The sequence below is a fragment of the Salmo salar genome, chromosome 12 (genome assembly GCF_965601325.2).
Source record: "Salmo salar chromosome 12, fSalSal1, whole genome shotgun sequence".
Classification (NCBI taxonomy): Eukaryota; Metazoa; Chordata; class Actinopteri; order Salmoniformes; family Salmonidae; genus Salmo; species Salmo salar.
In genome coordinates this window covers 88,206,981-88,223,578 of record NC_138302.1, presented here as the reverse complement: position 1 = coordinate 88,223,578, position 16,598 = coordinate 88,206,981, and the positions used below count along the sequence as shown (strand labels likewise).

Genomic DNA, 16,598 nt, shown 5'->3' with positions numbered 1-16,598 from the left:
TAAACTGCCTGTTACTCAGGCCCAGAAGCAAGGATATGCATATAATTGGTAGCATTGGATAGAAAACACTGAAGTTTCTAAAACTGTTAAAATAACGTATGTGAGTATAACAACACTGATATGGCAGGCGAAAACCCGAGGAGAATCCATCCGGATTTTAAATATTTATTTTGTTTGTTTGAGGTCACCACCCATTCAATTGTTTGTCTATGGGATATTCAAAGGAATTCCTCACAGATCGCAGTTCCTATGGCTTCCACTAGATGTCAACAGTCTTTAGAAAGGGTTTCAGGCTTGTTTTTTGAAAAATGAGTTAGTAATTGTAGTTTTTCAAGGTGGCTCTCATTTTGGACTGTAGTCTTGTGGCGCACGTGGATGAGGGCGCGCACTTCGTTATTTTATCTCCGGTATTGAACATACTGGCTTAAATTTGATCGTTTATTTACATATTAGGGTACCTAAGGATTGCTTAGAAACGTTGTTTGACTTGTTCGGATGAAGTTTATTGGTAACTTTGGGGTTCTTTGTATGCATGTTGAACGAGTGGAACGGGTGGATTAGTGAATCAAACGTGCCAACTAAACTGCCTTTTTTGGGATATAAAGAAGGACTTTATCGAACAAACCGACCATTTGTTGTGTAGCTGGGACCGTTGGGGATTGCAAACAGAGGAAGATCTTCAAAGGCCGATTAATTAGGGCTGATTTCAAATTTTCATAACAATCGGAAATCAGTATTTTTTTTACACCTTTATTTAACTAGGCAAGTCAGTTAACCTGTTTAGGATAGGGGGCAGTATTTTCACGGCCGGATAAAAAACGTACCCGATTTAATCTGGTTATTACTCCTGTCCAGAAAGTAGAATATGCATTTAATTGTTTGATTTGTATAGAAAACACCATAAAGTTTCTAAAACTGTTTGAATGGTGTCTGTGAGTATAACAGAACTCATATGGCAGGCCAAAACCTGAGAAGATTCCATACAGGAAGTTCCCTCTCTGACCATTTCTTGTCCTTCTATAGCCTCTTTATGGAAAATAGAGGATCTCTGCTGTAACGTGACCTTTTCTAAGGCTCCCATAGGCTCTCAGAAGGCGCCAGAATGGGGAATGATGACTCTGCAGTCCCTGGGCGGAAAACAGTAAGGGATTTGGATAGTGGTCGATCTGAGAACAATGACACGGGCGCCCGCGTGCATGTGAAGACACCATTTTCTTCTTTCAGTCTTTGAACGAAAACAACGTCTCCCGGTCGGAATATTATCGCTATTTTACGAGAAAAATCACATAAAAATTGATTTTAAACAGCGTTTGAAGTACGGTAATGGAATATTTTGAATTTTTTTGTCACGATACGCGCCGGCGCGTCACCCTTCGGATGGTGTCTTGAACGCAAGAACAAAACGCCGCTATTTGGATATCACTATGGATTATTTGGAACCAAAACATTGGGTGTTGAAGTAGAAGTCCTGGGAGTGCATTCTGACGAAGAACAGCAAAGGTAATCCAATTTTTCTTATAGTAAATCTGAGTTTGGTGAGTGCAAACTTGGTGGGTGTCAAAATAGCTAGCCTGTGATGGCCGTGCTATCTACTCAGAATATTGCAAAATGTGCTTTCACCGAAAAGCTATTCTAAAATCGGACACCGCGATTGCATAAAGGAGTTCTGTATCTATAATTCTTAAAATAATTGTTATGTTTTTTTGTGAATGTTTATCGTGAGTAATTTAGTAAATTCACCGGAAGTTTTCGGTGGGTATGCTAGTTCTGAACGTCACATGCTAATGTAAAACACTGGTTTTTGATATAAATATGAACTTGATTGAACAAAACATGCATGTATTGTATAACATAATGTCCTAGGAGTGTCATCTGATGAAGCTCATCAAAGGTTAGTGCTGCATTTAGCTGTGGTTTTGGTTTTTGTGACATTATATGCTAGCTTGAAAAATGGCTGTGTGATTATTTCTGGCTGGGTACTCTCCTGACATAATCTAATGTTTTGCTTTCATTGTAAAGCCTTTTTAAAATCGGACAATGTGGTTAGATAAAGGAGAGTCTTGTCTTTAAAATGGTGTAAAATAGTCATATGTTTAAAAAATTGAAGTTTTTGGATTTTTGAGGAGTTTGTAATTCGCGCCGCGCTCTATCATTGGATATTGGCGAGGCGTTCCGCTAGCGGAACATCTAGATGTAAGAGTTAAGAACACATTCTTATTTTCAATGACGGCCTAGGAACGGTGGGTTAACTGGCTTGTTCAGGGGCAGAACGACAGATTTTTACCTTGTCAGCTCGGGGATTCAATCTTGCAACCTTACGGTTAACTAGTCCAACGCTCTAACCACCTGCTTTACATTGCACTCCACGAGGAGCCTGCCTGTTACGCGAATGCAGTACGAAGGCAAGGTAAGTTGCTAGCTAGCATTAAACTTGCCTTATAAAAAAAACAATCAATCAATCATAATCACTAGTTAACTACACATGGTTGATGATATTACTAGTTTATCTAGCCTGTCCTGCGTTGCATATAATCGCTTAGGTACACGTTGCTCCAACCATAAACATCAATGCCTTTCTTAAAATCAATACACAAGTAGATATTTTTAAACCTGCATATTTAGTTAATATTGCCTGCTAACATGAATTTCTTTTAACTAGGGAAAATGTGTCACTTCTCTTGCAACAGAGTCAGGGTATATGCAGCAGTTTGGGCGAACTGTGAAGACTATTTCTTCCTAACAAAGACAGCCGACTTCGCCAAACGGGGGATGATTTAACAAAAGCGCATTTAAGAAAAAAGCACAATCGTTGCACGACTGTACCTAACCATAAATATCAATGCCTTTCTTAAAATCAATACACAGAAGTATATATTTTTAAACCTGCATATTTTGCTAAAAGAAATCCAGGTTAGCAGGCAATATTAACAAGGTGAAATTGTGTCACTTCTCTTGCGTTCATTGCATGCAGAGTCAGGGTATATGCAACAGTTTGGGCCGCCTGGCTCATTGCGAACTAATTTGCCAGAATTTTACGTAATTATGACATAACATTGAAGGTTGTGCAATGTAACAGGAATATTTTGATTTAGGGATGCCACCCGTTAGATAAAATACGGAACGGTTCCGTATTTCACTGAAAGGAAAAACGTTTTGTTTCCGGATTCGACCATATTAATGACCTAAGGCTCGTATTTCTGTGTGTTTATTATATTATAATTAAGTCTATGATTTGATAGAGCAGTCTGACTGAGCGGTGGTAGGCAGCAGCAGGCTCGTAAGCATTCATTCAAACAGCACTTTCGTGCGTTTTGCCAGCAGCTCTTCGCTGTGCTTCAAGCATTGCGCTGTTTATGAATTCAAGCCTTCAACTCCCAAGATTAGGCTGGTGTAACCGATGTGAAATGGCTAGCTTGCGCATTAATAACGTTTCAAACGTCACTCGCTCTGAGACTTGGAGTGGTTTTTCCCCTTGCTCTGCATGGGTAACGCTGCTTCGAGGGTGGCTGTTGTCGATGTGTTCCTGGTTCGAGCCCAGGTAGGAGCGAGGAGAGGGACGGAAGCTATACTGTTACACTGGCAATACTAAAGTGCCTATAAGAACATCCAATAGTCAAAGGTATATGAAATACAAATCGTATGGAGAGAAATAGTCCTATAATTCCTATAATAACTACAACCTAAAACTTCTTACCTGGGAATATTGAAGACTAATATTAAAAGGAACCACCAGCTTTCATATGTTCTCATGTTCTGAGCAAGGAACTTAAACGTTAACTTTCTTACAAGGCACATATTGCACTTTTACTTTCTTCTCCAACACTTTGTTTTTGCATTATTTAAACCAAATTGAACATGTTTCATTATTTATTTCAGGCTAAATTGATTTTATTGATGTATTATATTAAGTTAAAATAAGTGTTCATTCAGTATTGTTGTAATTACAAATAAAGGAAAAAATTCAACCAATTAATCGGTATCGGCTTTTTTGGTCCTCCAATTATCGGTATCGGCGTTGAAAAATCATAATCGATTCGACCTCTAATTGAGATGGTTTGGGATGAGTTGGGACCGCAGAGTCAAGGAAAAGCAGCCAACTAGTGCTCAGCATATGTGGGAACTCCTTCAAGACAGTTGGAAAGGCATTCCAGGTGACTACCTAATGAAGCTGGTTGCGAGATTGCCAAGAGTGTACAAAGCTGTCATCAAGGCAAAGGGTGGCTACTTTGAAGAATCTCAAATATATCTTGATGTGTTTAACACTTTTTTGGTTACTACATGATTCCATGTGTGTCATTTCATAGTTTTGATGTCCTCACTAATATTCGACAATGTAGATAATAGTAAAAATAAAGAAAACCCTTGAATGAGTAGGTTTCCAAACTTTTGACTGGTACAAATAAATAAATAAAATATATATGTTTCTGCGCGCGCATACACACACTCACTCTCTATCTATCTATCCCTTGAGGTTGGAATAATACTTTGACACTGAAAAAAAAGAAGCTTTTCTAGTGTAAGAGCTATTTGAAAAGACTTCCTGCAATTTCAGCCTGTTTTGGTGAGATGGCGTTTTGGCCTTCTATGGTGACATTAACATGCAGTAAATGAGTTCATAGACCAATAAAGAGTTCTAAACCTCTCTGCCAATAACAGACAATTTTCAGTTTTCCCTTTCCCACTCACAGACAGTCTAAGCTAAATTCTTGTTGATAAATCGCTATTTTCTCAGAAGCCATTTCTTTATTTTTTGGACCATTTTCATTTGACAAAATCACAGTAACTTAAATTGTTACAGTTCTGAATTTGACCCCCCTACCACTAATTGGGCAACTTTTGATAATGTTTTCTTGTCTCAGTGAGGGAAATGCTGTAAATTACGAGGACTCAATGTATTTTGAAAAATGAAACGTTGAGGATCATAATAAATACTACTTTGATGTCATACAAGCAAGCCACACACCAGTGAGTCCAAATGTGCACTTCACATTTCCATGTAAAATACAGTGTTAACGTTTATGATCACTATGTTTGTTGTAGTTACAAGATGACATGACGTCATATCCTGGGTTGTCCTGAACAGAATTAGCCTGTTGTATTCTTAAGAAAATTTACCACAGACCTTGCATTTGAACGCACTCATGAATCCATTCTATGTGCACCAAAATTACTAATCTGTCTCTCTGAATTGCCTACTGAAAGCCTAAACAATAAGATCTTATCTTAGAATTTAACTAGTCATGTTGGCAATAGAACAAGCTTTAAAATTATGCTCACATGATCCAGATTGTGATTTATAATGGACTGTTTTTGGATTGCGTAAACAACAGTAATTGTGTAAAGGCGGGGATACCGGGCTGTGGTCCAAGAAAAGTGTGCTTGTGTAGTTCCTCCACGGCACAGCTAGGAGAGCTTAAAAAAAAGCACCTTCTAGTTGAAAACTCTGAGTCATGAAAGTGCATTGAAATGACTTAGGAACTCAGCACACATGGTGAGGTGTGTGACAACTTGGAAACACCAGTATGTCCTATTACTCAAACCCTTGTCATTTTTCTGTCTTATGTTGTACCTACCCCAAATTTCCCCCCAAAATTCTTATGTTACTGAATGTATCCATTTTTGTTATCAACAAATGTGGTGAAAAGTACAGTAAATGGAAAATGACAAAATCAACAGTGTAATAGAGGTCGACCGATTATCGGAATGGCCAAGATTTCATAACCGGTAATCAGCATTTTTGGACACCGATCATGGCCGATTACATTGCACTCCACGAGGAGACTGTGTGGCAGGCTGACTACCTGTTATGCGAGTGCAGCAAGGAGCCAAGGTAAGGTGCTAGCTAGCATTAAACGTATCTTATAAAAAACAATCAATCTTAACATAATCACTAGTTAACTACATATGGTTGATGATATTACTATTTCATCTAGCTTGTCCTGCGTTGCATATAATCGATGCGGTGCCTGTTAATTTATCATTGAATCACAGCCTACTTCGACAAACGGGTGTTGATTTAACAAGCGCATTCGCAAAAAAAAGCACTGTCGTTGCACCAATGTGTACATAACCATAAACATCAACGCCTTTCTTAAAATCAATACGCATGTATATATTTTTAAACCTGCACATTTAGTTAATATTGCCTGCTAACATGAATTTCTTTTAACTAGGTAAATTGTGTCACTTATCTTGCGTTCTATGCAACAGAGTCAGGGTATTTGCAGCAGTTTGGGCCGCCTGGCTCGTTGCGAACTGTGAAGACTATTTCTTCCTAACAAAGACAGCCGACTTCGCCAAACGGGGGATGATTTAACAAAAGCGCATTTGCGAAAAAAGCACAATCGTTGCATGACTGTACCTAACCATAAACATCAATGCCTTTCTTAAAATCAATACACAGAAGTATATATTTTTAAACCTGCATATTTAGTTAAAAGAAATTCATGTTAGCAGGCAATTTTAAACTAGGGAAATTGTGTCACTTCTACTTTCACTGACAGAATAAACGTTTTGTTTTCGAAATGATAGTTTCTGGATTTTACCATATTAATGAGCTAAGGCTCGTATTTCTGTGTGTTATTATATTATAATTAAGTCTATGATTTCATAGAGCAGTCTGACTGAGCGGTGGTAGGCAGCAGCAGGCTCGTAAGCATTCATTCAAACACTTCACTGCGTTTGCCAGCAGCTCTTCGCAATGCTTGAGGCACAGCTCTGTTTATGACTTCAAGCCTATCAATTCCTGAGATTAGAATATTGAAGACTCATGTTAAAAGGAACCACCACCTTTCATATGTTCTCATGTTCTGAGCAAGGAACTTAAACGTTAGCTTTTTTACATGGCACATATTGCACTTTTACTTTCTTCTCCAACACTTTGTTTTTGCATTATTTAAACCAAATTGAACATGTTTCATTATTTATTTGAGGCTAAATTGATTTTATTGATGTATTATATTAAGTTAAAATAAAAGTGTTCATTGTTCATTCAGTATTGTTGTAATTGTCATTATTATAAATAAATAAATAAACATATATTTATTTATTTATAAAATGTATAATAATGAAAGGAAAATTTGTCCGAATAATCGTTATCGGCTTTTGTTTGGTCCTCCAATAATCGGTATCGGTATTGAAAACTCAGAATCGGTCGACCTCTACAGTGTAATGTTTGGATTCACTAGTGTCAGGTGAATTGTTGTCCTCACCTTTAGTCTAATAATTTTCCCATTATGCCCAAACTGTTCCCTTTTAATTGCTACCATGGTTGTGTGTATGCTTTCCATATTTCTTATGTAAGAAATATTAATTTATCCCTATCCATATAGACCAATTCCCAAGAGTGTAAGACGAAATGCACTCATTAAAAATAACCTCCATAATCTCTTGCTAGCTATCTCTTGTATTTTATACAAGTGGGTAAAGTATTTTTTTTTCATTTAACCTTTATTTAACTAGGCAAGTCAGTTAAGAACAAATTCTTATTTACAAGTAGTGACGTAGTTCCTCTATGCCAAACGCGTCCATCATTGAAACCAGACCCTAGTCACTGAGTTGAAACTAACCAGTTAACATCATGTAAATGAATGTAGGTCTATCTGCAGTGGGAGTCGTATCTGCACTACACTGTACCCCCTTATCTCCATGGTAAAGGAGTATGCCATGCCTGCCATCATCTCTCTCTCTCCATCTCAGAGAAAGACATGGCTCACCTATCTCATACAACCAGCAGTGCTCATATTCCTGCCACATTACAATATTGATGTAACATATCAAGAGAGGCTAGCGCTTCTTTGAAGTTATCTTCGGGGGGGAGAGAAATTCCAAATGAAACATTAAGGATGCGAGCATGTTGGCCATGCATTTGGATTGGGATCCATACAGCAATAGATGGTTTGTATTTAGTGGAGCAGCTCCCAGGAGAGTCAACATCAGAGGATTACAGCAAAACATGAAATTAAGCATTCAGTCCCCATCCTCTACAGCTCATAGCTCGGTGTAGCACTTCAAGCCTGTGTGAGTGTGGAGAGCGGGGAGAGAGCAGAGAGCGGGGAGAGAGCAGAGAGCGGGGAGAGGAGAGCGGGGAGAGAGCGGGGAGAGAGCAGAGAGCGGGGAGAGAGCAGAGAGCGGGGAGAGAGCAGAGAGCGGGGAGAGAGCAGAGAGAGAGCAGAGAGCGGGGGAGAGAGCGGGGGGGAGAGAGAGCAGAGAGCGGGGAGAGAGCGGGGAGAGAGCAGAGAGAGCGGGGAGGGGAGAGAGAGAGCAGAGAGGGGGGAGAGAGAGCAGAGAGGGGGGAGAGAGAGCAGAGAGGGGGGAGAGAGAGCAGAGAGGGGGGAGAGAGAGCAGAGAGGGGGGAGAGAGAGCAGAGAGGGGAGAGAGAGAGCAGAGAGGGGAGAGAGAGCAGAGAGGGGAGAGAGAGCAGAGAGGGGAGAGAGAGCAGAGAGGGGAGAGAGAGCAGAGAGCGGAGAGAGAGCAGAGAGCGGAGAGAGAGCAGAGAGCGAGCAGAGAGGAGAGGGAGTAGAGAGAGCGAGTAGAGAGAGCGAGAGCAGAGAGGAGAGAGAGCGGAGAGAGAAAGCAAGAGTAGAGAGAGCGAGAGCAGAGAGAGAGAGAGCGCGGAGAGAGCGCGGAGAGAGCGCGGAGAGAGCGCGGAGAGAGCGCGGAGAGAGCGAGGAGAGAGCGCGGAGAGAGCGCGGAGAGAGCGGAGAGAGAACGGAGAGAGAACGGAGAGAGAACGGAGAGAGAACGGAGAGAGAGCGGAGAGAGAGCGGAGAGAGAGCGGAGAGAGAGCGGAGAGCGCGGAGAGAGAGGGGAGAGCGCGGAGAGAGAGCGGAGAGAGAGCGGAGAGAGAGCGGAGAGAGAGCGCAGAGCGCGGAGAGAGAGCGGAGAGAGAGCGGAGAGAGAGAGGAGAGCGCGGAGAGAGAGAGGAGAGCGCGGAGAGAGAGAGGAGAGCGCGGAGAGAGAGGAGAGCGCGGAGAGAGAGAGGAGAGCGCGGAGAGAGAGAGGAGAGCGCGGAGAGAGAGGAGAGCGCGGAGAGAGAGGAGAGAACGCAGAGAGAGAGGAGAGAGAGGAGAGGAGTGTGTGGGGAGAGAGAGTGTGTGTGTGTGTGTGTGGGGAGAGAGAGTGTGTGTGTGTGTGTGGGGAGAGAGAGTGTGTGTGTGTGTGTGGGGAGAGAGAGTGTGTGTGTGTGTGTGGGGAGAGAGAGTGTGTGTGTGTGGAGAGAGAGAGTGTGTGTGTGTGGAGAGAGAGAGTGTGTGTGTGTGGAGAGAGAGAGTGTGTGTGTGGAGAGAGAGAGTGTGTGTGTGTGGAGAGAGAGAGTGTGTGTGTGGAGAGAGAGTTTGTGTGTGTGTGTGTGTTTGGAGAAAGAGTGTGTGTGTGTGTGTGGAGAAAGAGTGTGTGGAGAAAGTGTGTGTGTGTGTGTGTGTGTGTGTGTGTGTGTGTGTGTGTGTGTGTGTGTGTGTGTGTGGAGAGAGTGTGTGTGGAGAGAGTGTGTGTGGAGAGAGTGTGTGTGGAGAGAGTGTGTGTGCTCCAGACAAAGCGGGGATTACATATGTTAGACCAATTCACATAACCAGAATACACTAAATATAGGCCCACATGGTTCAACCATGTGAAAAACTAAACACAGCAGGGGATACTAGTAATGCCTTTCCTCTCCTCCGAAGTGCTGAGGGGCACTTTTAGGGAGTTACTAGAAATGGCCTGACTATGGCCTTATTTTGGCCTATTCCCACAAGGTTAATGGCTTTTTACTAGGGATGCACGATATATCGGTTAACAAGATGTCTAGTTTAACGTGGATGATAAAAACCGATGTCAAAGCTTCCGTGCATACCATAATAACGCCACGTAAAATTTTGCGCTACACAGCATTCCTAACCTAGCCCATACAATGTCTGCTGTGTGGATCAAGCAGTCATTTGAAAGAGTAAGAACATTTCAGAGAGACAACTCAAAGGTGAAATCCATTAAAGCCAAGATAATGGAATTTATTTCCCTTGACAATCAACACTTCTCTGTCGTGGGTGATGTTGGTACAAACTACCAAGTGCGCTATTTTCCAGATGTTGCCCTACCGGAGTTACACAGTAATAGCGTCACTGCTATTAGCTTCACGACATACATACAATGGAACACCGTTTGGGTCTTTGTGTCAAAAAAGGTACAGAAGCACTGTCATAGCTGTACAAAAAAGTCTGCAAACAAGGAAACACCGGCCACGAAAGATGTGTTTACAATACATTTACATTTAAGACATTTAGCAGACGCTCTTATCCAGAGCGACTTACAAATTGGTGCATTCACCTTATGATATCCAGTGGAACAACCACTTTACAATAGTGCATCTAAATCTTTTAAGGGGGGGGGGGGATTACTTTATCCTATCCTAGGTATTCCTTAAAGAGGTGGGGTTTCAGGTGTCTCCGGAAGGTGGTGATTGACTCCGCTGTCCTGGCGTCGTGAGGGAGCTTGTTCCACCATTGGGGTGCCAGAGCAGCGAACAGTTTTGACTGGGCTGAGCGGGAACTGTGCTTCATACTGCGTTGGTAATAAATAGAGGTCGACCGATTAATCGGAATGGCCGATTAATTAGGGCCGATTTCAAGATATCATAACAATCGGAAATCGGTATTTTTGGACTTAAATTTTTTGGGGGGGACTTAATTTTTTTTTTTTAAGACCTTAATTTAACTAGGCAAGTCAGTTAAGAACACATTCTTATTTTCAATGACGGCCTAGGAACTGCCTTGTTCAGGGGCAGAACGACAGATTTTTACCTTGTCAGCTCGAGGATTCAATCTTGCAACCTTACGGTTAAACTAGTCCAACGCTCTAACCACCTGCTTTACATTGCACTCCACGAGGAGCCTGCCTGTTACGCGAATGCAGTACGAAGGCAAGGTAAGTTACTAGCTAGCATTAAACTTGCCTTATAAAAAAAACAATCAATCAATCATAATCACTAGTTAACTACACATGGTTGATGATATTACTAGTTTATCTAGCCTGTCCTGCGTTGCATATAATCGCTTAGGTACACGTTGCTCCAACGATAAACATCAATGCCTTTCTTAAAATCAGTACACAAGTATATATTTTTAAACCTGCATATTTAGTTAATATTGCCTGCTAACATGAATTTCTTAACTAGGGAAAATGTGTCACTTCTCTTGCAACAGAGTCAGGGTATATGCAGCAGTTTGGGCCGCCTGGCTCGTTGTGAACTGTGAAGACTATTTCTTCCTAACAAAGACAGCCGACTTCGCCGAACGGGGGATGATTTAACAAAAGCGCATTTGCGAAAAAAAGCACAATCGTTGCACGACTGTACCTAACCATAAACATCAATGACTTTCTTAAAATCAATACAAAGTAGTATATATTTTTAAACCTGCATATTTAGCTAAAAGAAATCCAGGTTAGCAGGCAATATTAACCAGGTGAAATTGTGTAATTTTGCGTTCATTGCATGCAGAGTCAGGGTATATGCAACAGTTTGGGCCGCCTGGCTCGTTGCGAACTAATTTGCCAGAATTTTACGTAATTATGACATAACATTGAAGGTTGTGCAATGTAACCGGAATATTTAGACTTAGGGATGCCAACCGTTATATAAAATACGGAACGGTTCCGTATTTCACTGAAAGGAAAAACGTTTTGTTTTCGAGATGATAGTTTCCAGATTCGACCATATTAACCTGTTGGGGCTAGGTGGCAGTATTGACACGGCTGGATAAAAAACGTACCCGATTTAATCTGGTTACTACTCCTGCCCAGTAACTAGAATATGCATATAATTATTGGATTTGGATAGAAAACACCCTAAAGTTTCTAAAACTGTTTGAATGGTGTCTGTGAGTATAACAGAACTCCTATGGCAGGCCAAAACCTGAGAAGATTTCAAGCAGGAAATGGCCTGTCTGAGAAGTAGTGTTTCATCTTGGCTCTTTTTATTGAAGACTCAGGATCTGTGCAATAACGTGACACTTCCTACGTCTTCCATAGGGTCTCAGAGCCCGGGAAAACATTGAACGATATCGAGGGAGGCTCTGGCTGAAACACTTTATCGCTTTTGGCAAGTGGCCACTCAGAGTACTATGGGCTTAGGCGCGTGCCCGCTTCGACCGAATGCTTTGTTTTCCTTTGTCTGTTTATCTAAACGCAGATTCCCGGTCGGAATATTATCGCTTTTTTATGAGAAAAATGGCATAAAAATTGATTTTAAACAGCGGTTGACATGCTTCGAAGTACGGTAATGGAATATTTAGAATTCTTTTGTCACGAATTGCGCCATGCTCGTCACCCTTATTTAGCCTTTAGGATAGTGTCTAGAACGCACGAACAAAATGCCGCTGTTTGGATATAACGATGGATTATTTTGGACCAAACCAACATTTGTTATTGAAGTAGAAGTCCTGGGAGTGCATTCTGACGAAGACAACAAAGGTAAGAACATTTTTCTTATAGTAAATCTGACTTTGATGAGTGCTAAACCTGCTGGGTGTCTAAATAGCTAGCCCTGTGATGCCGGGCTATCTACTGAGAATATTGCAAAATGTGCTTTCACCGAAAAGCTATTTTAAAATCGGACATAGAGTGCATAGAGGAGTTCTGTATCTATAATTCTTAAAATAATTGTTATGCTTTTTGTGAACGTTTATCGTGAGTAATTTAGTAAATTCACCGGCAGTGTTCGGTGGGAATGCTAGTCACATGCTAATGTAAAAAGCTGTTTTTTGATATAAATATGAACTTGATTGAACAAAACATGAATGTATTGTATAACATAATGTCCTAGGGTTGTCATCTGATGAAGATCATCAAAGGTTAGTGCTACATTTAGCTGTGGTTTGGGTTTATGTGACATTATATGCTAGCTTGAAAAATGGGTGTCTGATTATTTCTGGCTCGGTACTCTGCTGACATAATCTAATGTTTTGCTTTCGTTGTAAAGCCTTTCTGAAATCGGACAGTGTGGTTAGATTAACGAGAGTCTTATCTTTAAAATGGTGTAAAATAGTCATATTTTTATAAAATTGAAGTAATAGCATATCTAAGGATTTGAATAACGCGCCACAGGATTCAACTGGCTGTTGAGTAGCCCATAGAGGTTAATGACCTAAGGCTCGTATTTCTGTGTGTTATTATGTTATAATTAAGTCTATGATTTGATAGAGCAGTCTGACTGAGCGATGGTAGGCAGCAGCAGGCTCGTAAGCGTTCATTCAAACAGCACTTTTGTGCATTTGCCAGCAGCCCTTCTCAATGCATTACGCTGTTTATGACTTCAAGCCGGTCAACTCCCAAGATTAGGCTGGTGTAACCGATGTGAAATGGCTAGCTTGTTAGCGGCGTGCGCGCTAATAACATTTCAAACGTCACTCGCTCTGAGACTTGGACTGTTTTTTCCCCTTGCTCTGCATGGGTAACGCTGCTTCGAGGGTGGCTGTTTTCGATGTGTTCCTGGTTCGAGCCCAGGTAGGAGCGAGGAGCGGGACGGAAGCTATACTGTTACACTGGCAATACTAAAGTGCCTATAAGAACATCCAATAGTCAAAGGTGTATGAAATACAAATCGTATGGATAGAAATAGTCCTATAATTCCTATAATAACTACAACCTAAAACTTCTTAACTGGGAATATTGAAGACTCATGTTAAAAGGAACCACCAGCTTTCATATGTTCTCATGTTCTGAGCAAGGAACTTAAACGTTAGCTTTTTTACATGGCACATATTGCACTTTTACTTTCTTCTCCAACACTTCGTTTTTGCATTATTTAAACCAAATTGAACATGTTTCATTATTTATTTGAGGCCAAATAGATTTTATTGATGTATTATATTAAGTTAAAATAAGTGTTCATTCAGTATTGTTGTAATTGTCATTATTACAAATAAATAAATCCCCCCAAAATAAAATTAAAAATTAAAAAAATAAAGTAAAAATAAACAAATTCAAAAATAAAATAGGCTGATTAATCGGTAGCGGGCTTTTTTGGGCCTCCAATAATCGGCAGTGAAAAATCATAATCGGCCGACCTCTAGTAATAAAGCATAATTTGTTCAACCGCAACTCTGGGGTAGCTAGCCAACTTTAGCTTGGCACCTAGCTAGTACCAATACAACCAGCATGAAAACAATGACCAGTAGAAGTTGCGGTCATTTTCATTATTCTTAGCAATTATTTAGGAATCCTTGTGAGTAAGTATTAGCTAGGTAGCCACTTGTTCGCTATTGAAATTGAACTTCAGTTCATGAAAATAAATAGCTAGCCAGCTACTTAACCCTGTTGCCCAAAGCTAACGTTATAAGCATCCAGCTGGCTTCATGTGGCTAGTGACGCTCAACAGGACTGGGTTATGTGTTGTGAAGCTAGCCACAATAAAGATTTGGCGCAAGTGGAATTTGCAGTTTGCCTTCAAAATAAAAGTATGTCATAGACAGTGATGCAAATGACTAGAAAAAGTAGTATTATGCATTACTTTTAGTTTGAAGGCTAATCACAAAGTCCACTATTGTGGCTAACTTTACATAGATGGGTCCGACCACCATTAATCAAATAAGAACTGACTTATAAATGAGGGTTATTTTAGATGACACCTAGCTATATAGTTAGCTAGCTAACTATAGCGACTGAAACAGATTATGTCGTGTTATTTGACACGTCAAATAGTGTTATCTTTGACACAAAGATCCAAGTGGTGTTCCATAGAAATCCTGGTAGAGAATGAAACGACTGAACAAATGAAAAACAAAACAGCACAGCAAGTAGGTGAAAGAAATAGGTTTTGATGATGTTTTACTGGTAATGGGGACATACGTAAACACCAACAAATTAACTTTTTGGTCAGTGTGGTGTGTGTAACCTTTATTTAACTAGGAAAGTCAGTTAAGAACAAATTCTTATTTACAATGACGGCCCAGACCTATGGGACTACCAATCCCAGCCGGATGTGATACAGCCTGGATTCGAACCAGGGACTGTAGTGACGCCTCTTCCACTGAGATGCAGTGCCTTAGACTGCTGCGTTCGTGTGTGTGGTAACTATTTAACTGTACTAGATTGCTTAAAAAGGCCGCTAAAATTTTAAATATTGTTATCGGGTTTTTTTTGGCAAGGAAAATATCTGATATCGGCCAAGAAGGTCATATCGGTGCATCACTACTTTTTACCACATCTTCAACTTAGTCTGCCCTGCCGGTCTTAAAAATAACTCATTTACATTGGCCATGCAATTGTGTGGGGGTGGACTGTTCATAATAGATTAAGAGCATGCCATGCATTTCTAAACTGTCAGCACTGGCAGACATTCAAAGCTAACATTTTTCTAGTGCAGATGGCATGAGACTCTTGCAAGAGTATATATGTCTAGACTGCTACATCAACCTGTGGACAGCAGCTGTTTATTCCCACCCCATTCACTGTCATCTCTGTGTGTTGGGTTTGAACCAACAGTCCTCTTACCTTTCCTGGGTCATCTTTGGAGCGAGGCACTTTGAGAAAACACTTGTTCAATGACAGATTGTGCCGTATTGAGTTCTGTAGGGAGAGAGAGAGAGAATATCGGGGTTAGAGCTTAGGGATTTAAAAAAACAGAGGAAGAGATCTCGTGTCTTTGAGAAGAGAGCATATCATAGCCACAGAGGCCGTGCCATTGTGACAAAGTGAAAAGTGAATCTTGGTAGCATGCTACACGATCATCCTGTGTCATGTCATTTCCTGCTGTCAAGATCAACTTTTAATTACACCCTGAGGAATGAATCTGCTAAATCCATGACTAGACACAGTCAGTCACTGGATCTTTGCCTTGAACCTGGCCAAAGCAACTAGGAAGACACAGGGTCTAATCTACCTGGTAACAACTCTCTGGAGACTACAAGCAACCTGGCTTCTTCAACTTCTCAAATTACAAAAATCAAAGCTCCACTTGAATTAAGTGACACACGCATCCCAAATGAATACCTCTCTGGGATGAGTTAACTTTCAGAATTATCTCCATAATGTATTTCCTTCCCCCCAAAAGAGCCTTGTGTACCGTTAACTCATATCAGTTAACGCTACACAAGGCTCTTTTGGGGGGAAGGAAATACATTATGGAGATAATTCTGAAAGTTAACTCATTATGGTGTTGGCTAGTCCTCACCGTCAGAGAGAGGCTGATTTATCTGGCTGATCGGGGGCTTGAAGCAACATTGATGATGGCTGTAGAGTTATGCTCCTGGATTAATAACAGCCAGGATAGAGCCAGCCAGGCAGGGCCCTGGAATCATCAGGAGCTGGGCCAGCCATGGACTTAGCGGACTCACTGAATGCACGCGTCTCCACTCCATTTTATGGAGTAGTATTGATAGATAGCTGCAGTAAAAAGCTTTGGGATCATCAGATGAGTTGGACATAGGTTGAGCAGATGTGAGATGAGTACAGAGCCCACAAGATGGAGCTAGTTGTAACATCAGTAAAGAAAAAGTAGTTTTGCACCTCAGTAGGCCCAGAAAACTAAAATATATTTCAAAACAAACACCACACACACTTGTCAAATATTGAAGAGACATATCAAACACCAATATCTGGGGCACCATCCGATAGCAACCAACCCA

General features: G+C 40.9%; 1 protein-coding gene across 1 annotated transcript in view; it reads right to left on the bottom strand.

The window, feature by feature from the left end:
- The window catches only part of LOC106565962 (forkhead box protein J3), a 164,104-nt gene that overhangs the window by 23,592 nt on the left and 123,914 nt on the right, over window positions 1–16,598 (bottom strand). The window contains exon 3 of the mRNA XM_014133654.3: window positions 15,466–15,540. Within this exon, the coding sequence (XP_013989129.1) occupies window positions 15,466–15,540 (75 nt within the window). The remainder of the gene's footprint in view (window positions 1–15,465; window positions 15,541–16,598) is intronic.